General features: G+C 36.5%; 9 protein-coding genes across 9 annotated transcripts; 6 read left to right on the plus strand and 3 right to left on the minus strand.

Annotated features, from left to right (window-relative positions):
- Window positions 1-935: 935 nt before the first annotated feature.
- LOC111600144 (dynein light chain 1, axonemal) lies at window positions 936-1,678 on the minus strand. Its single transcript, XM_023316121.2, has 3 exons — window positions 1,527-1,678; window positions 1,351-1,462; window positions 936-1,295 (listed from the first exon to the last, which is right to left on the minus strand). Exons 1-3 carry the CDS (start codon window positions 1,676-1,678, stop codon window positions 993-995), a joined length of 567 nt encoding a protein of 188 aa, XP_023171889.1. The 3' UTR covers window positions 936-992.
- Window positions 1,679-3,952: 2,274 nt separating this feature from the next.
- LOC111599987 (aspartate aminotransferase, cytoplasmic) lies at window positions 3,953-6,840 on the plus strand. Its single transcript, XM_023315881.2, has 4 exons — window positions 3,953-4,123; window positions 5,260-5,367; window positions 5,430-5,503; window positions 5,719-6,840. Exons 1-4 carry the CDS (start codon window positions 4,009-4,011, stop codon window positions 6,652-6,654), a joined length of 1,233 nt encoding a protein of 410 aa, XP_023171649.2. The 5' UTR covers window positions 3,953-4,008; the 3' UTR covers window positions 6,655-6,840.
- A 500-nt stretch (window positions 6,841-7,340) lies between these two features.
- On the plus strand, window positions 7,341-8,005 carry LOC111599991 (DNA-binding protein SMUBP-2). Its single transcript, XM_023315886.2, has 2 exons — window positions 7,341-7,422; window positions 7,478-8,005. The coding sequence occupies exons 1-2, from the start codon at window positions 7,416-7,418 to the stop codon at window positions 7,969-7,971; spliced, it is 501 nt and encodes a 166-aa protein (XP_023171654.1). The 5' UTR covers window positions 7,341-7,415; the 3' UTR covers window positions 7,972-8,005.
- Window positions 7,358-8,946, plus strand: LOC111599990 (UPF0598 protein CG30010). Its single transcript, XM_023315885.2, has 3 exons — window positions 7,358-7,422; window positions 8,119-8,267; window positions 8,384-8,946. The coding sequence occupies exons 1-3, from the start codon at window positions 7,416-7,418 to the stop codon at window positions 8,888-8,890; spliced, it is 663 nt and encodes a 220-aa protein (XP_023171653.2). The 5' UTR covers window positions 7,358-7,415; the 3' UTR covers window positions 8,891-8,946.
- On the minus strand, window positions 8,927-9,983 carry LOC111599989 (protein crossbronx). Its single transcript, XM_023315884.2, has 4 exons — window positions 9,812-9,983; window positions 9,685-9,749; window positions 9,516-9,619; window positions 8,927-9,446 (listed from the first exon to the last, which is right to left on the minus strand). The coding sequence occupies exons 1-4, from the start codon at window positions 9,895-9,897 to the stop codon at window positions 8,964-8,966; spliced, it is 738 nt and encodes a 245-aa protein (XP_023171652.2). The 5' UTR covers window positions 9,898-9,983; the 3' UTR covers window positions 8,927-8,963.
- A 114-nt stretch (window positions 9,984-10,097) lies between these two features.
- Window positions 10,098-11,340, plus strand: LOC111599988 (alpha N-terminal protein methyltransferase 1). Its single transcript, XM_023315882.2, has 2 exons — window positions 10,098-10,240; window positions 10,300-11,340. Exon 2 carries the CDS (start codon window positions 10,318-10,320, stop codon window positions 11,122-11,124), a length of 807 nt encoding a protein of 268 aa, XP_023171650.1. The 5' UTR covers window positions 10,098-10,240; window positions 10,300-10,317; the 3' UTR covers window positions 11,125-11,340.
- Window positions 11,341-11,413: 73 nt separating this feature from the next.
- Window positions 11,414-14,214, plus strand: LOC111599986 (cysteine--tRNA ligase, cytoplasmic). Its single transcript, XM_023315880.2, has 6 exons — window positions 11,414-11,732; window positions 11,798-12,287; window positions 12,343-13,029; window positions 13,082-13,226; window positions 13,286-13,881; window positions 13,950-14,214. Exons 1-6 carry the CDS (start codon window positions 11,554-11,556, stop codon window positions 14,073-14,075), a joined length of 2,223 nt encoding a protein of 740 aa, XP_023171648.2. The 5' UTR covers window positions 11,414-11,553; the 3' UTR covers window positions 14,076-14,214.
- Window positions 14,215-14,688: 474 nt separating this feature from the next.
- Window positions 14,689-17,286, minus strand: LOC111600127 (exostosin-2). Its single transcript, XM_023316091.2, has 3 exons — window positions 15,580-17,286; window positions 15,357-15,516; window positions 14,689-15,299 (listed from the first exon to the last, which is right to left on the minus strand). Exons 1-3 carry the CDS (start codon window positions 17,072-17,074, stop codon window positions 14,798-14,800), a joined length of 2,157 nt encoding a protein of 718 aa, XP_023171859.2. The 5' UTR covers window positions 17,075-17,286; the 3' UTR covers window positions 14,689-14,797.
- A 176-nt stretch (window positions 17,287-17,462) lies between these two features.
- LOC111600128 (tubulin-folding cofactor B) lies at window positions 17,463-18,625 on the plus strand. The gene is made up of 4 exons (XM_023316092.2): window positions 17,463-17,733; window positions 17,797-18,168; window positions 18,277-18,398; window positions 18,464-18,625. Exons 1-4 carry the CDS (start codon window positions 17,605-17,607, stop codon window positions 18,579-18,581), a joined length of 741 nt encoding a protein of 246 aa, XP_023171860.1. The 5' UTR covers window positions 17,463-17,604; the 3' UTR covers window positions 18,582-18,625.
- The last annotated feature ends 1,085 nt before the right edge of the window (window positions 18,626-19,710 follow it).

Raw genomic sequence — 19,710 nt, forward strand, 5'->3', positions numbered from 1 at the left:
TACATATTATGAATTTATGATATGTAGATTTTATAAATTTTAATACTGGGGTAATAAATATTTCTATGAATTGTGGTAAATAGTATATCAATGGCTCAACTACTCTATATTCAAGTGTAGGGTATTTGAAGTTCCAGACGGGCGGATAATAATTTTTCTTTATAAATATGTTTCGGCAGCCGTCTGTCGCCTATATTCGCATAGCACGTGCCGTTAATCAAGGCGGTAGATTCCACATAGTTTTCCATTTATAATAATAAGATAATGTTTTATTTTAAATAGACCTGCGCCTGGGCGTATTTGCTTATATAAATAATCTTATCTAAAATAACCTTTACTTATCTATATATACGTTTTTTCTTTGCTTGTCTCGATTACAGCTTAGTCTACCTGTTATCTACCAAAGTGTGTGTGATTAACAGAAATATTCCTACCTCAATCTTTGAAAGATAACGGAGTAATTCATTAGGCGAGGCAGAACTTGGGTCAAATTTTATCAGGTTTGGTCTAGGGCCAAGTGCAACTCCATAAATGATTATATTTATAGATATTAAATGGTATTACTTGGAAATTACAAGAAGTTTCACATTTTGATCTGGGTTTATTGGCGGAATTAGGTAATATTCCAAAAAAAAGGTATTAGAGAGATTAAATACCTCTGAGAACATAAAAATGAGTTTTAATTTTTTTTTTGTGGAATCATTTGATTTCTGAGCGACTGTTTCTATAGGAGGTATATAATATAGTCGTCCGATGTTGATAAGATTTTGCTCATGCTTGCATTAGTATAGTTAAGCTTAGAATTTCGCAACCTCATTGAACAGACCTTCAAACCTCAAGAAGTCGCTCGTGCTCGACTCAAAATAAAACATTTCTCACCAATTCTATAAAGCAATTTGTATAAAAATACTGATGAATATAGTTCCAGGTGCTGATCATCATATATTATTAGATATTTTCATAGTTTATTATACTTAGTTAGTTTAAGCTATTTATAGTATTGGCTCCTCTTTGAGCACAACGGGCTCGCCGTCTAGTTTTCGTATAGTTGGCAGGCGTTTGATACACTCAGCTCGCCAAGTGGGCTCGTCTAGGCCCTCCGACAGGGGATTGCCAACAACCACTAGATCTTCCAGAGATTCTATTTCGGCCAGTCGATTAAACTCCGACCATTCCTTGATTAAATTATTACTGATGTAAAGCACCTTCAGGCACTTTAGTGCACTCAAACCCTTCAGTTTTTCTATAAGGTTGTAGCTAAGCCAGAGTTCTTCCAGTGTTTCTGCCACAGCTTCCTAGATATTATATGTGTATATATGTCATAATAGATAATTGTTTTTGATAACTTACCAATCCCGATATTTGCTTGATATAATTCCGAGACAGCGATAAAACCTTCAAGCATTTCATGCCTGACAGACCAAAGATTTTCTCAATCATATTTGTGGACATGCTGATTCTTCTGCAATATATAATTTGAGGGAATTTGAAAAGCAAAAGGAAATTATTTTAGTATCTGATTTTACTCGCAGTTCACAAGAGTTCCCAACGTATTATCCATTTTCTCGATAGGTGGCCATTGAAACTGCAAATCAATATTTTTAGCATTCAGCGAATTTTGTTGCTCCCGATCTTCCCAACGTTTCAGCGCTTCCTTGATTGTTGTTGCCTTCGACATTTCGTAATCGAACTAAAATTGTCCACTACATGCTGAGGCTTACCCGATAAACACATTTCTGTTGCCAACAGCAACTAGCAAACAATTAAGTTTGATAGACTTAAAGCCCAGCTATGTGAGTGTGCAGGCTTTGGTATGTATGTATGTATGTTTGTACACACATATGCATAGAATCAGCAACCACACAACACATACATAGATGAGACGTTTAGTATAAGCAGTTACCACCACTTTCTACACTTTACTTAAACTCTTATACTCTGTAAATCGTATACTCTTATACTTTCAACGAGCAACGGGATGCCCACTATCGAGATGCCCACTATCGCTGCACCAGTTCCGCAACAACGGTTTTTGCTTACACTCAACTGTTCTCTTAATTGTGCACATGTATGCATGCACACTGCAATGCACGCAAGTGGACACTTTCCTTCCGAGAGAGAAGTAGTGCAACATCTTTAAATGGCTTGGCACGCTCATTCACAGGTTTTCTCTTTTGCATAGTAAGAAAAGAGAAGCAATTTAAAATATTTGGCGCGATGCCGCGTTAAGGGCGATAAAAGTAATTTTACTTTAAATTGATTTGTGAATAATTTGATTGTTAGCAAAGTATTTCGCACAGCTCATACTGTTTCAGTTAACTTGAAACTGTGAAAAAACAGGGAAGAGCAAGCACAACTTCTGCCTAAATTGCGCAGTTCACGACGTGTGAAAGTCCAGAAAGGGGTAGTACGTCACATATTGCCCTAAGAGTGTTGATCAGTTAGTAGGTTAAAAAACTCCACAAGGCCATTGGGTCGTTGAGCTGACCTGGAACTGGTTAGCAGCAAATAAATATCAAAATACTCTACACCGAAAATGTCGTCTGATTATTATATCATGCACTTAAAGAAATTGTAAATAAAATCGACGTCTTTGAACATCTGATAAACGTACGCTCTTCATAAGCACCAAACAATTGATGACCTTCGTTGGGATGCCAAATTGGATATATACATATATGGGGTATCGCACACAGAGATTAAGCTGATGTATATTCATTCATTTCAAGTTATAATAGATAGCATCACTTAATTTTTGCTGAGATAGCACAGATAGCACATACACTTCGAAATGTTGTAAAATTAGTTTTAAAATATATTCGAGTACTTTGAGGTACTAATATTATAATCATTATAATCATTTATTATCATTGTTATTAAAATAGTAGCTTTTACTCAATTCTTAAAGTTTTCAATGTTATAATCAAAAACAAAGTTTCTTTATATTTTTTACATTTCTTTTCTATCATAAAAAACAATATAAACATTTACTTTGCCTTAAATAAATAAATAAATAAATAAATAAATAAATAAATAAATAAATATTTCTTATAAATATAATATATCAATCAATTTGATTATTTTAATTAACTTTAACCTAAATACCTATAGTTTAATTCATACTTATTGAAAAAAATTCAAGTAATGCGATTCCATTGAATTTGAATTTTACACCTGCCGTTCTTCTATTTATGTGGCTCACATGCAAAATAAATTAAATTTGATTTTGCAGAATAGATAAAAAACTAAAATAAATATCACGAGTTATTAGTTTAATCTTACCTTTATAGACGATATCGTTTTATTTTTAAACACGCATTTTGTGTATCCATTAAGCAGACATTCGTTGAAATATTCCATAGGAGCATACTTTAGTTGCAATTTCGTTACGAGATGAGAAAGTTTTTTATCTTATGCTGACGAAGGCCTAACTTTCAAATGTAACTATATTAACTGAGTTTTAAGTAAGGTTTTAAGATTACATATAAAATAAAAAAAACTGCTGTGTATAGTTACCAATAACTATTTATCACTGATTTTAGATATTAAGTATTTTTAAGTTTCGTTTTAAAACATTTTAACTCACTTAAAGTTTGCATTTTGTTTTACCGCCTCTTTATGATAGGTGTGGCTATTGCAAAGTAAAGCAGAAATCCTAAAAAATATGTAATCACACTTGCTATACACAATAGTAAAGCCCCTAATGTTGTGTCTTGAACACTTGTTGCTTATCAAAAATATAGTTAACTAATTTTCTATATATATTAAATAGCTATATGGAGTTTGTTACAATAAATTAATAACATGTAAAACAAATCAAGAAAATAAAAACATTTTTATGCATTTCACGTTTTTTGCTGAGGGTATAATATTTACTATCATATCGATATTTAATAATATAACAAAAATATTATCGAGTATATCGATATTTAGCTGATTTACAATCGAATTTTGCCGACGTAAAAGGTTTATTTAGTATAATTGTTTTGCTTGGATTTGCAACGCACAATGTCTTCAACAATTTTTGCCAATGTGCAACAAGGACCGCCAATTGAAGTGTTTGCGTTGACGCAAGCATTTAGGGATGACGTTAATACACCAAAAGTCAATTTGTCTGTGGGCGGTATGTATTGTGACACTAAAACCACTTTTTGTTTTAATTATGAATTCACATATATATTAATATTTATATAATTTCGGTATTTTGACCTTGCTTAGTGTTCGTTTATTTATACACATTTTTATGCTCATATTTTATATACAAACTGAATGCACTTATAATTATAGCTCTATATATGTGTATGTATGTGCATATATGTGCTTATTAAAGTCTCCCATGCATATTGAATGCTGTTCTAATTGCCGACCCATCTCTAGTTCGCGTTTTGCTAAATAGATATGAGATATTTACTTACCATGTATGTATGTATGGGTGTATAATATTCATATGTATTTATGTATGTATGTACTCATGTGAGCTTATAAATCAAGTAAGCTTTGTAAGTGTATAGAGGGCATTTGGATGTCAAATCTTTCTCTCAATGAGCTGTTACTCCTTACATTAGCCAGTTAACAACGTACATACATACATATATCTTTATAAATGCCTATACATATATATATACATATGTTTATAGCAATAGCAATATATGTATTTATGTGCCCAAATAATATTTCTATTTATGCTTTCATACCCACCAAATTGAACGAAAATACATATATACAAATTTAATCTATATAGATGAACTATCCTATATGTATATATTATAAAGTCAACTACGTCAATTGCTTAGTCAAAAACTGAAATTGTTTTTCATTCTATTTAACAGATTATGAACTATGTGCCCAATAACATTATTCAATAATCATTTGCAGTGAATTTTTTTATAAATTGAACTTTAATCCCTTATCATTAATTTCTTATCTTATCAAATATCAGCTGATTTGTCTTCAATAAACGCAACGATATATATATATATATATTTCCCGGCACCATCAATGGGAGCAAATTGATATTGATTGGCATTTTTTATTGTTTTTTCTTGAATTTATTTCAAATATGTTTTTTAGACAGCATCTCAAAGAACATCAAATTATCAGACTTTTGTTGTTAAGATCTGTTAAAATTATCAATATCTCTTAAAAGTGATCTTTGTCTATAAGTAATCTGATTTTTGTTGTACTACGTATAGTTTGCCGAATGTTTATACGATTTCTTTTATTTCTCATATGCGATTCATGTTTTGGTCTCATTTGCAGCTTACCGAACAAACGAAGGTCAGCCATGGGTGTTGCCCGTGGTGCGCAAAACAGAAGTGTCAATCGCGACCGATGAGACAATTAATCATGAATATTTGCCAGTAACGGGTGAGAATCGAAAACGTATCAATAAACTCTTGACTAATTACATATTCATACATATTTTTAAGGACTGGATACGTTTACGCATGCAGCAACTGAATTGGTCTTGGGTGCGGATTCAGTAGCATTAAAAGAGAAACGTGTAAGTATTCCATATGAGGTCTACCTTTAAAAAACAGAGAAATTTGTAGTTTAAGACTATTTTCACCCAAATCGAAACATTGATTTTGATCGATATTGTGTATAAGAATATATAATAGAAAGTAATATAAAAAAGAATAGTAAGCTCTATTAAAATGCGAACAAATAGATATCTTTATGTTTCTACACATATAATTCATATTTATTATATTCTAGGCCTTTGGTGTGCAAACGATATCTGGAACAGGAGCTCTGCGTGTCGCTGCTGAATTTTTATTTAATCAATTGAAGCGTAATACCGTTTACTACTCGAATCCGACATGGGAGAATCATCATAAGATTTTTGCCGATACTGGATTTACCAACCTGAATTCGTATCGCTATTGGGACCAAAACAAACGTCAGCTGGACTTAGAGGGCATGCTCGCTGACTTAGATAAGGCGCCGGCTGACTCTGTCATTATTTTACATGCCTGTGCACACAATCCTACGGGCATGGATCCCACCCAGGACCAGTGGAAACAAATTGCCGATCTTATTGAACGTAAAAAACTGTTTCCACTTTTCGACTCAGCATACCAGGGCTTTGCCAGCGGTGATCCTGATCTGGATGCCTGGGCGATACGTTACTTTGTAGATCGAGGATTTGAGCTATTTGTTTGCCAATCGTTTGCTAAGAATTTCGGTTTGTACTGCGAGCGAGTGGGCAACTTGACGGTAGTACAGCGAAGCGGCGCTACTCGAAACATGATCCATTCGCAGATAACTCTCCTCGTACGTGGTCTATACTCGAATCCCCCAGCGTATGGAGCTCGCATCGTATCGAAGGTATTGAATACACCTGCACTCCGGCAAGAGTGGATGGACTGCATCAAAAGCATGTCAAGTCGCATTCGGGAAATGCGCTCACTTCTGCGCGACAAGCTTGTTCTATTGGGAACGCCTGGCAATTGGGATCACATTGTTAACCAGATTGGCATGTTCTCCTACACAGGTCTCAATGAGAAACAAGTGGCCATATTGATCAAGGAATATCACATTTATTTGCTAAAAACTGGCAGAATCAATATGTGCGGCCTGAACACAGGAAATATTGAATATGTAGCAAAAGCTATTCATGCAGCTGTGACCTCAAATCCTGCTAACTTATAAGCAACGAAAATCAATTAACAAAGTTTACAACTTAATATGGTGGCCTACGTAAAACGTGTCTCGGAAAGATTTAAAAAATATTGTCAAGTTACAAGTAATTTCCGCATGCATTATGAGATTGCATTTTCTAGAATTATACAAGTGTATTAAATAGCTCTGCTTAGCATTTTATAGTACATTTATAATCAATGTCAGCTGGAATACTTTAATCCAATAAATATGTTCTCAAAATTTTGGTTTTTTATTTTCCCATTGTCTTTTGTAACGGGTCATCTAGTTAGGCCCGCTTGATTCAAAACATATGTTTATCGATAAGTTTTAATATCAGTTTTTTATATCGATAAATAAAATAATAATGGGAAGTAAAAGCGACAAATTTAAACTCGGCGAATTCAATCTAGTATATATTTACAAAGAAATAAAAGCACAACGAATAGCTTCATGTAGTCTTTTATGAAGTTTGAATGCTGACTAACCAGCATATTAATAATTGCTTACTTTATCAGTTTATTTAGCAGTTAAGCTTGAATTGCATTTGGTATTTGATAGCAGATATTTGTGGCTTTGGAACTCCTAAGATTTTCGACCACATCATGATTCAAGCACAACGATAAAATAAACAGCACCCTGTATTTTGTTCTTCTGATTTAACAAAATATACTAAAAAATACCCTCATCTTTGTAGTAAATATGCTAATCAACAGTGCTGTATAACGTGAGTCTAAAGTTGACGAAAGTCTTGTTTAGCTTAATTATTTACAATGGCAGGTAATAATCATATTCCAATCGTTTAAAAACATTTCACTAAGTGGAGCATATGTAGACAAACCGAAACCACAAAAAGCAGCCAGTAGCAATGCGTCGCCTTCAGACAATGTAGATAGTTCGCCACTTTTTCCACCCACCAAGCCTGGCAAACCTGTCAATTATGGCACGAACAATACATTGGAGCTCTTGGAGCGCATACCCAGTCAAGTAGTCGATCTCAAACTGGACGAAGTACTCACTGCCGTGAAAACAGTCGATAACTTGTGTGATTACCCACGCTGTAAGACCAGGACAAGCCTAATGGGTCAGGACTGCGAGCACTGCAGCAAACGTTTCTGCTTTAAGCACGGCCTGCCCGAGGTTCATGGCTGTGGTGAACTCAAGAAGCGGGAAGCCCGGAAAGAATTTCTACATCCCAAGCCATTGAAGACCATACGCCAAGAGGAGGAGCACAAAAATGCTAAAAAGAAACTAAATGAAAAGCTAAAAAACATGCAAGTGGGTCGCATGCAAAAGTCCGGCAGTACTAATGACAAAAAGAAAAAATAGACTGTCACCCAAATCCATATACATGCATATATATAATGTAATTTAAAGAAAATTTCAAGTTAAATTTCCATAATATACATACATACCTACACAGAATTTACATTGCATTGTAAACAAACAGCTGATCGAATTCTTTCCTCGATCAAGGTATTGCTGTACTCCACACGAAGAACCTAGTGTTTAAAAATTGGAAATTTAATTGGATTCCCCGGCGCACTGTCGCGATCTATACCCAGGGACAGTCGCCCGAACCAAGGATACGTGAATACTTCTATTACATCGATCACGAAGGCATGGTGTGTATGCACAACATACCCTCACGTACATGTATATAGATACATGTATGTAGATGTATGCATGTATATGTGCCGTTATTCTTGTATTCTTGTTGCCCTTTGCTTTCCACTTGCAGCTCTTTTTAGATGATGCCAAAATGAAAAACTTCACATCCTGTTTTAAGGAAAAGAAATTTTTAAAATTCTTCTTCAGCCGCCTGCGTGTAAATGCAACACAGCGTTACGAAATGTTTCCCTACATGTCGCCTTGTGGTCGTGAAAGGAATTATATTCGTTGTGATGACACACCCATTGTATTCACTGAACACCTAAAGAAGGATGCCGGTGGCCGAGCTGATCATGTTTTAACATACGCACATGGTGGTCCAGACTTATCGATTCCCTTTCAACCACATAAGCTTTATATGCACCCGAAAACCGGACGAGTGTATCATCCAGCTTGGCCGCAAGTAGGTGGCATCGGGCTAGTGCGTTCCAAATTGGCCATTGAGCTTAGCCAGAACTTCGTGTTTACAAGCGAAGAGAAGCCGCCAACACATTTTCGTTGGGATGATACTGAACTTAAGCTGGAGCATGAGTGGATTAAAGACTGTGAAAAGTTCATACTTAATTCTAAATTGTAGATCTCACAAGACTGTAGGACGCTAACTAAGAGAATTTGTTATATAATTTACGCACATACATTGTTTACTATGACTATTCAATGCTTAACGGTTTAAATTCGCCTTCTTTAACTTTAACCCACGATAGACCAGTGGCAGCGCCACTGCCCCCACTTTCTGTCGGCGCATTTGCATTCCTTCTGTGTCGTATTTGATCTAAAACCGGTCCATGTAATTCGTCTTGGAACTTTTCAAATACTATGTAATGCGGATCTTCTGTTGGTGGCGTATCATAGATATGGGATTTGCTCTCTATAATACTCTCTTGAACAAGTGCAGCAAATGCGTCTCGATTAGTGCTTAGCAGCTTGCTTGCTTCCACGTTGCTCAGCTCCTGGGTGTTACCCATGCTACGAATACAGTCCAATGGATCGGCGAATATCAATTGCATGTACTTCAGCACTTGCCAAAGGTGATCTTCTCCGCATCTCCATTCCGGGAATGCATGACTGATGTCCAAGCTATTTGTGTAAGGACATACAAGTGGATGCACAACGTTTTGTTGAAAGACGATGGCCTTAAATGTATAAACAACATACACGTCATTATAAAAGTATAAAAATAATATACGTATTTAGCCTCTTACTGGAATAGTTTTATCGTCTGGAAACCCATCAGGCAACAGTATTGAGAAACGGAATACACTATTTTCGTAGAAGCCTTGTCGACCAAAGAAAACACCAAACCATTCTAAAAAATACATTAAATACGGATTATACTATCGATTTTTAATATTTCCAATATAATATACATACGCAACGAATTAGCATAGCTTGGAATAACATATATGCCTGAGACCTTTTCTGACTCAATCATTTTGCTATAAAAAAAAGTAGTTTGTTATTGTTTGCAAAAGTAAATGTGATATATTTTAATTCTTACTATTCTGCCAGAATTTTATACTCCTGGTGTATTGTTGCCAGTAATAGCTTATCATCTTTCTTTTGAGCATCGACGTCAAGAGTCATATTTATTTGTAAGAAAATAAATATATTAAGCTTGTGCAGCTTTAACAAATTTATGCCTGTTGATTATTTTTTTCCGTCTCGATAGTGTATCGAGTACATTTTATATCGATGTTCATTGCCTTGTAATTTATGTCAACTATTAAACGTTCCTATGGAAATAAAAAAAGGTTAATTTTTAAAATGATATGCAAAAATAAATAACTAAATAAAACGTGAAAACAAATGAAATTGAAGTACTTATCTAGGCGAGTTTTGTTTTGTACTCCAAAGAACTAGTTACTTTTAACTACCAATGATGCAGCCCTGCGCACATTTATTTGTAATTATTTAATCTAAGTATGCGGTAAGTGGTAATGAGGATAATTTAACTATTTACAATTTATCTACAAATTTTATAACTAGACTTGTACAACAACGAAAATGTATTGTAAGTTAGATACAGATCCGCTCACTGCCGAGGAGGATTCACCACATTTTTCCAAAGACGTAAACAACTGTAAACATGAAGCGCTAGAAGCGGAACACGAAGCTCCAAGTTCGAACGAATCGAAAAATGAAAAGGTTGTACCTGAATTCTATAACAAAGCACAAAAATATTGGTCCGCAGTTCCAGCAACAGTAAACGGCATGCTGGGTGGTCTGGGCTACATCAGCGCAATCGATATACAAGGGTCAAGGATATTTTTACGCGAACTTAAGGTACCAGGGAAAAAATTAGCTCTGGACTGCGGTGCTGGAATTGGACGAGTGTCTCGAAATCTTTTAATACCGATTTTTGAAACAGTTGATCTGGTTGAACAAGATGCCGCATTTGCTGAGAAGGCACGAGAGATATGCACATCAGAGTCCGTATGTCGCAATAGCTTGGGTGAAGTATACAATATGGGGCTTCAGGAGTTCTCACCCACGCATAAATATGACCTGATCTGGAGCCAATGGGTTTTAGGACATCTGACGGATCCGGACCTTGTGGCATTTTTTCGTCGCATGCGTCTCAGTTTGCAGCCAGGTGCTTACTTGTGCATTAAGGAAAATGTCAGCACCTCGAAGGAGGTGATTAAAGATGACGAGGATTCATCGATTACGCGCCCGCTAGAATCATATGAGCGTATTTTAAGGGAAGCTGGCTTTCGAATTGTAAGAAAAGTGCGTCAACAAAATTTCCCCAAAGGACTTTTTCCAGTCTATATGATCGCCTGCAAATCACAGCCCCTTGGCGGCAATTAGGACTATTAACACTAGCATTAACTAAGTATTTATGACAAATAATATAAAATCTGATATCTAGATAGTGGCTTCGTATACTACAAATATACAGTTTTCTGCATGTAGATTAGACAGAATAATGTTAGGTATATCAATATTTTCGAATTGGTATTTTTTAATGTTGGGGTCCATTCAAAAATATTTGTTTCAATAAAAACAAACTTACAAAGCAAAATATTTATAACCAAATCTTTTTGAACATAAGATATTCAAAATATTTTAAAATTGCATTCTATAAGTATTGGCCGGTAAACACATGTATCGATTTATTTTGTTAGCAACTCTGCGAGGTAAACGATTCAAACAGCTGATGTCAAGGCTTCATCGAGTTTTAATCATCGATTACTAATCGTGCTGGAATTTAAGAACGCTATTAAAGGAAGTACCAAAATGTCGAAACGTGTACAACCGGTGTGGCAAGCACCAAAAGCCTCAACACGGCCGCAATTAAAATTGTACAATAGTCTTACCAGACAAAAGGAGGAATTCGTACCTTTGGACGGAAACAATGTTAAGTGGTATAGCTGCGGCCCAACTGTGTACGATGCTTCGCACATGGGACATGCTAGGTGAGCCACATCAGCATGCTCAGTGTCTTTCCTATCTAATCTTGATGTGCTTGCATGCTTCACAGATCTTACATATCTTTTGATATTCTGCGACGTATATTGGCTGACTACTTTGGCTATAACATCCACTACGTCATGAATATCACCGATATCGACGACAAAATAATAAAGAGAGCCCGTCAGTATCATCTATTTGAGCAGTACGCAACTGCAGCAGCTCAGTTGCCACTCGAGCAATTGTTAAACGAGCAGAAAGAAGTACTCAGTCTGTTACAAGTCAAATGTGATAAAAATACAGATGCAGATAAGAAAGTCATGCTAGAAAAGATGTTACACCGCATGAATGATGCAGTGGAAGGTCTAACCAAAGCCGTCAGCAATGGAAACGAAGCAGAAATTATTAAAATGAGGACCCATTATTTAGCTGAAGCAAAGGACCCGATTGCTGAGTGGATAGATGGGAAACAAGGTGCTCATGTTAATGATAACACCGTCTTCGAAGCGCTTCCCAGGTTTTGGGAGGATAAATTTCACAATGATATGAAGTCACTCAATGTAAGTTAACTGGCTATGTTTAAGAATTTTTGGTTAAATGATTAAATAATTTCAGATTCTACCACCTGATGTATTAACGCGAGTTTCGGAGTATGTGCCTCAGATTGTTGCATTTATACAGCGCATTATTGATAACGGCCTTGCCTACGAAGCAAATGGTTCTGTCTACTTTGATGTTAATGGCTTTGACAAACGCGATAAGCATCACTATGCGAAATTGGTGCCCGAAGCCTATGGAGACACAGCGTCATTGCAGGAAGGCGAGGGTGATCTGTCCGTTACTGAGGATCGACTCTCAGAAAAGCGATCAGCCAACGATTTTGCCCTGTGGAAAGCCAGCAAGGCTGGCGAGCCATGGTGGGATAGTCCGTGGGGTCGTGGTCGTCCTGGCTGGCATATCGAGTGTTCAGCTATGGCTTCAGATATATTTGGATCTATATTTGATATTCACACTGGCGGTGTCGATTTAAAGTTTCCACATCATGACAATGAGCTGGCACAGTCGGAGGCTGCGTTCGGTGAATCAGAATGGGTTAAGTATTTCTTGCATACTGGCCACTTGACAATTGCCGGCTGCAAGATGTCCAAGTCTCTTAAGAATTTTGTAACAATACAAGAGGCATTGAAAAAGCACTCTGCAACGCAATTGCGTCTCGCATTTCTGTTGCACTCTTGGAAAGATACGCTGGACTACTCGGAAAACACTATGGAAATGGCCACTCAGTATGAAAAATTCCTTAATGTAAGCTTAAGTCAACCAACCTCATACCCAAACTAATATTTGCATTGTTTAGGAATTCTTTTTGAATGTCAAAGACATAACACGCCAGGTGATATCTGGAGAGCCAATGCAGCAGTTTAGTGAATGGACTGCTGTGGAGGCGGCACTACAAACGAAATTTAACGAGGCGCAGGTGCAAGTGCATGCAGCTCTCTGTGGTAAGCTCTAGTACTTTAATTATGTTACAGAAATCTGAAATTGTTCCTTCTTTTAATAGATAACATTGATACGCGCAGCGCTTTAGATTGTGTTCGGGAGTTGGTGTCAACTACGAATATTTATATACGAGACAATAAAACGAGGCTTAACAACCTGTTGCTTCGGAAGATTGCCGTTTATGTTACAGAGTTGTTGCATATATTTGGAGCAATCGCTGGCCCGCGCGGTGGCATTGGATTTCCGTTGGGAGGAGCTAAATCCAAATCAGCAACTGATGATCACGAGGCTGTGGTAATGCCCTACGTCCAATCAGTGGCCGAATTCCGTAACTTGGTTCGTGAGCAGGCGAAGGCATTAAAAGCATTTGACATACTGAAACTGTGTGATGATCTCCGTGATGATGTGTTACCCAATTTGGGTGTTCGATTGGAGGATAAAGATGATGGCAAGTATGCCGTCAAACTGGTTGACCGAGATATGTTGTTGCGCGAACGCGAGGCCAAGCAGGCAGCTGAAGCGGAGCGGGCATTGGAAAAAGAGCGTAAGAAACAAGCTTTGGCAGAGGCAGCGGCAGCTAAAGAAGCTCAACGTCGTGTCAATCCAAAAGAGATGTTCCTCAATGAAACAGAAAAGTACTCGGCATTTGGCGAAGATGTAAGTTGAATATATATATGATTATACTTCGGATGAACATTCAAGTAATATATCAACACTCATTTTAGGGTCTTCCCACGCACGACAAAGATGGCAAAGAGATTAGCAAAGGACAACTCAAAAAACTTCAAAAGCTCCAACAACAGCAAGAGCAACGCTATAAAGAATATCTGGCTACAGTTAATGGAGCGTAAAATTGACTGCCCTCGAATGATATTATATAAACTATACTAATTTATCAGCAACACAGTTAAATCCAGCCTTAGATTTTTGCATTTACATATAATTGGAGTAAAACATTTATATATTTAATAAAATTAAAAATCTGCTCAGCACTCGAAATTCTGTTTCATGATTTGAGAAATCTACATACATACATTAATTAAAAGGTAATGATGATTGACGATTATTTATTTTTTTCACCATCCAATAACTATATTACTCGGAGTGTATAACAAAAATTACAATTTTAATAGTGTTAATTGATGAATACGTTTTAAATAGTATTATTTTTTGTCAAATCTTTCTTGAATTACATAACTATATTTTCTACTCTTAAATGACAAATTAAATGGTTAAGTTCTAGATTTACATATGGCCAATAACTATTTTATGCATCGAATACAAAATGTATATTTCTTTCAATTCTTTCAATTCAATTCAATTCTTTTTTGTTTTAGATTTAATCAAGTATCTAATTTAACGTCAGACTATTTGCTATTTCTACTTGTTTACTTTGTTTTAAACTATTTGGAAATGTTTACAAATTACAACACAAAAAGCTTAAGAACGTAGATTATTTTCGTGTTATCATTACTAAAATACCAGATTACACTAATTGATATATCATATTTGGTTAAGTCTTCAGTAATTTCGTCTGCTAAGTATAATATATGATATTTGTATAATCTAAAGTTTACAAGCTTCCGATATCATTGTAACGCTTCAATTTGTCTGGGAAATTGTCTCTAAATAGAACAGGATCTGCCCTGAACTCAACTGTGCGAAGAGGCATTCGTCCGTAGATCTTTGAAAATCGATCAATGCAAGCCGAACGCTCCCGCATATGATTTAAGTCGGCTGACAGCATTTCAGTGTTTGTGCACTCGGGACACTTGAACTTCTTGCGCGGCGTTACTTTAATAGGCGGGTTGTTTGTTATGTTTGCAACAAGAAAGTTCATTGCGATATCCTCACAGTTCATGTGGTCATCGACCCAATGTTTAATGTCGCCTGGCATTGCGTACGTATACATGTGACTCCAGTATTTATGATGAAAAGCCGCCCCAGTAAGTACCATTGATATTTGATTAGTCCATTCCGATTCGTAGTGCCAACGCATCGTTGCATTATCCCAGACATGAATACGACTGGGAAAGCCGACAATATGATCCGGAAATTCGCGCCACACTTCATATCTGAAAGAAACGATTATATAGAATGTCGATTAATCTACATTCATTTGTCTGGCATACCCAAAGTCAAGTTCATCGCTGGTCAACATAATGATATCGTCGTCTATTGTGAGTATTGCTTCAGTTTCAATTTCAGGATAGGGATAAAATCTATTTGAGAGCTTATTCTCACGAGTCTGTATGATCTTCAGTGGTTTGGAGATCGTTGGGAACGTGGACACTGTAAAAGAATTTAAAAAAAAACCACATTAATTGTTGTTACATTTAAGAATAATAAACTTACAATGTGGTGGCATCTTTTTCTGATTGTTCCAAATGACCAAAATGCTTTGAAGCGATGGCACAACTGCTAGTTTCTGTATCAAAAGGAAGAGACTCTCGACTCGATCATAGGTCAAAATGACAGCTGTAAAGCCTTGAGACTTTGGGGCGAGAGAAGTAAGGAAGAGCGGATTGAACGTTGAATGACTATTTTTATTGACCACATTCCATTGCCGACTGCTGCGCGCCAGCAGAGGAAATATCCGACTCTCAAGTATCTCCAGCGCCGTAATTGTCATGGTCTTCAGGTCCTTGAAATAGTTGCTGTATAGCCATTGCACCTGCTTTTGCATTTCGACAACTTTTACATTTGAAATTGCTTCCAATTTGCGCATGACTGAGTGCAGCTCGGATTCTCGCACACGCACCGCTGTCAGGGACCAGTCAATGACGTCCTCAAAGGGTAGCACATAGTTGTCAATGGCTATCACCGGAATGCAGCCCTGAGACATTATCTCGACTAAATCGGGCTGGCCAACACGGAGACTGCGGCCCAGAAAGCAGAATTTGCCTCGCCCCAGCACGCGTGGGTATTCCAATCGCTTTTGATTTGGCTTTGCTAAGGTGCAGCGAGATTTCAAGTCTTTGTTATCACAGAGTCCCAGCATTAGGATTTGCTCGGTATTTTTAGCCGTTAGATCCGTAAGAGTTCGCAGATTCTGCGGTAAAAGATTTAGCTGAGCAGAAACTAATAAATATTTTCGATGGGCTGCGGCATGAATTGGCAACAAGTTGGTTTGATGCACTAACGGACTCCAAACTGGTATCGATACATCGAATCCGGGCCGATACGTCCAGCTATCAAAGCCGCCACCCAAAACAATGGCATTGTCGATGTTCACGTCCAAAATCGAGTTATAGTTTGGTGCACTGCCCGGCAGCATGTTAAAGATTAAATGATTTTCTCCACGATCCCAGAAGTTGAGCGAAGCCAGAGCTGGACCAGCCAAATGCTTGTCGAACACATCCTGATTCAGTAGGTCCAAGCTAGGCAGGAAGAGGCAGGCTTCATTTGGATTTGATGTGTAATAGCGACTCTTATGCACAGCTTCCAAGATTTGAAAATATTCGCTTGACAATGTGCTGGCCACTTTATCCGTTTTCTCGTCCACAAACTCTTGCAATGGGTAGATATACACTTTCAGTGTGTCATGCTCGCATTTGTAAATGTTTAAGCAGTCCCAAAACGTGCAGTTCACATTTTGTCCTCGATGTTCCGTGTCCGGGCGCAGAAGCACCTCCTGAGTATGGGATATGGACAGATCGAGTACGGCTGAATCTTTTTTGGAGTAGAAGAACCCATCCCGCTGACTAGATAAATCACACAGCAGCACAGTAGCACACACAGCGACTATTAGCAAAAGTATGTATGTCAAGATGTTCAAAATTTGTTCCTTTGGATGATACATAGTTTTGCTCCGCTGTTCAGCGCCTAATAAACTCGTGTATTTATTCATTTTTTCGCTTTGTTCACTGATTTACATGTTGTATCATGTATCAGAATAATCTATATATACTTTTATATATATACACCATTGCCATATATTTTGCATTGCCCTTAATTCACATCTCTTAAACTCGATTTGTAAGGATTTTAAGCAGCTGATTTGTGCATTAATTAGAGATGTACACAAATATCGATATACTCATGTGTATATGAAGTGAACTGTTTCAATGTTGTATCGATGTAGCTTCATTGAACTTTCTAATTGGAAAATATATCATTTGATATTTTCTCAACAGTCAAAATTATGGCAGTATTTTTTTAAATGATTTGACTTTAGACAAAGAAACATACCTGCTCACACTTAACTCGAAAACTTATATACGTAAAAACTTTCAAATTCATAGCAGCAACTGCCACTAAAGTTTATCAAAACTTACGCACACACATCGTAAAATTCATTCAATATCTTATTGGAAATTATCGGTCATCGTAAAGAGTTATCGGCTCGGCCTTAAGTGACGACAAACGCTAAAGCTAAACATGTCGGAAATACTGCAAATGAATAATTCGGATTCAGCTTTTATTATAGCTAACGTCTCGAACTCTCATAATGATGCCGTAGCATTTGAGATGAAGTTCGCCAAGGACTTGACCATCTCTCAGCTGAAGGTGGGCATTTAAGTACATTTTTTATAAAAACCAATAACAGCTGTGCGAATTCTGCTTTCACAGAGCAAATTGGAAATCTTAACCGGCGGAAGCGCTGGAACCATGAAAGTAGAGTTGTATAAAGGCGACACTCTTGTGACGACGCTAAGCAACAATGATGCCAAACTGGGTTTCTATGCCAATTGCGATGGCTTGCGGCTGCATGTTATTGATTCATTTGTGAATTTCACATTTGATACCGAGACGGTTGAAAAATTTGAGCTAACAAAGGACCAATACGAGCAGCGGACCGATTCTGTGCGGAATTTCTTAAAGCAAAATCGGCTCGGCAAATACAATGAAGAGGAAATGCGACAGATGGAAATCAAGCGGCGTGAGCAAGCTGAAGAGATGCAGAAACGGGCAGATCTCTGTGTTGTAGGCAGTCGTTGTCAGGTAACTACTGCCTGCTACTATTACTCAGTCAAGCTTACTCATTTATCGTGTTCTCTCTCTCTTTCCCTCTCTCTCTCTCTCTCACACCCACACACACGCACCCCCTAGGTGACTGTGGCAGGAAACCCAACACGTCGTGGTGTTGTCATGTACAATGGGCAACTTGAGGGTAAAAATGGTATTTTTATAGGCGTGCAGTATGATGAGCCATTGGGCAAGAATAATGGAAGGTAGATGCGTATAGCTATACAGTTAAAATGATATTAAATATGTGAATTATTATTATACATTACAGCGTTGGCGGCAAATCATATTTTGTCTGTCCACCAAATTATGGAGGCTTTGTCTCACCTCTGTCCGTGGAGGTGGGCGATTTTCCGCCTGAAACCTTCGATCTTGACGATGAGCTTTAATCGAAACCTTATTTTGAAGAGATTCCATTTTATTTATGTACAATTGAAATTTTTAATTAACGCATATTGAATTATATTAATTGTGATAATTTTGGTATTTTTATTAAGTAAAATTGATTTATGAAATTATATATATATGTTTGGTAGTTTTTAATCTGACTTCAAAATTTGTACCCTAATGAACCAGTTGTAATGGATTTCATATAGCTTTGTATGATGTACTTACCTTAGAAACCGCTATAAATGTTCTACAGCGAACCCAAAAAAGAAGACAATTTTCAGCAACAAGAACCCAGAATTTCAATTCAGATTTTCGCCATTCTTAACTCTGAATGATGATAAATATTTGTGTAAACTATTTAAGCCAAAAGACTTGAAATAAATTTAAATGCAAAACACTAATATTTAGAAGTGGTTAAATAATTATAATTATATAAATACAATTTACATTTTTTTATATCGCTTGTAGCTCGTGTAGAGAAAGAATTAAATAATCAAAAAAAAACATAATTTAAGAAATTTGATAGATTTTATAGTAGACGCTCATGCAAAAAGCAACAAAATTTATATTAATTTTTGGATCAAATCAGTAAATTTTGACAAACAAAAAATATGAATAATATGTGACTTAAATTTATATATAAACAAAATTTATGTGTGCCTCTTTGATGTATGTTTTGTCGCTTGTAAAAAATGCTTTTTCGTTTCATATATTTTTATGTATATATATTTTTTATTGAATTAAAACGGTGTGGCTCTCACCTACGCTTTCTAGCAATTAACGATATCAATATCAATATATAATAAGTGAGACATTAGCTTCATATATGGGATGCGTTTATGCTTGTTGTTGTTGCTCTGGTTGTTGTTGTTGTTGTTGGTGCTTATGTTCTTAAGTTGTGGTTACAATTTGTCTGCTGTTATAAGATATTCAAATATGCGATAGATCAATGAAACATTAATTTTTACTTTGAGATTCTATGCTAAACGTGTTCATACTATGATTGGAGCCAAATACATATATTATATATATAACATATATATGTATAAAGAGAGAGAGAGATAGGCATCGCCCCGATCTTTCCAATTTATATATGTTTCATGCATGTATTATAATTATTATTATTAT

This window comes from Drosophila hydei, unplaced genomic scaffold (genome assembly GCF_003285905.1).
Source record: "Drosophila hydei strain 15085-1641.00,03,60 unplaced genomic scaffold, DhydRS2 tig00008130-arrow-arrow-pilon, whole genome shotgun sequence".
Classification (NCBI taxonomy): Eukaryota; Metazoa; Arthropoda; class Insecta; order Diptera; family Drosophilidae; genus Drosophila; species Drosophila hydei.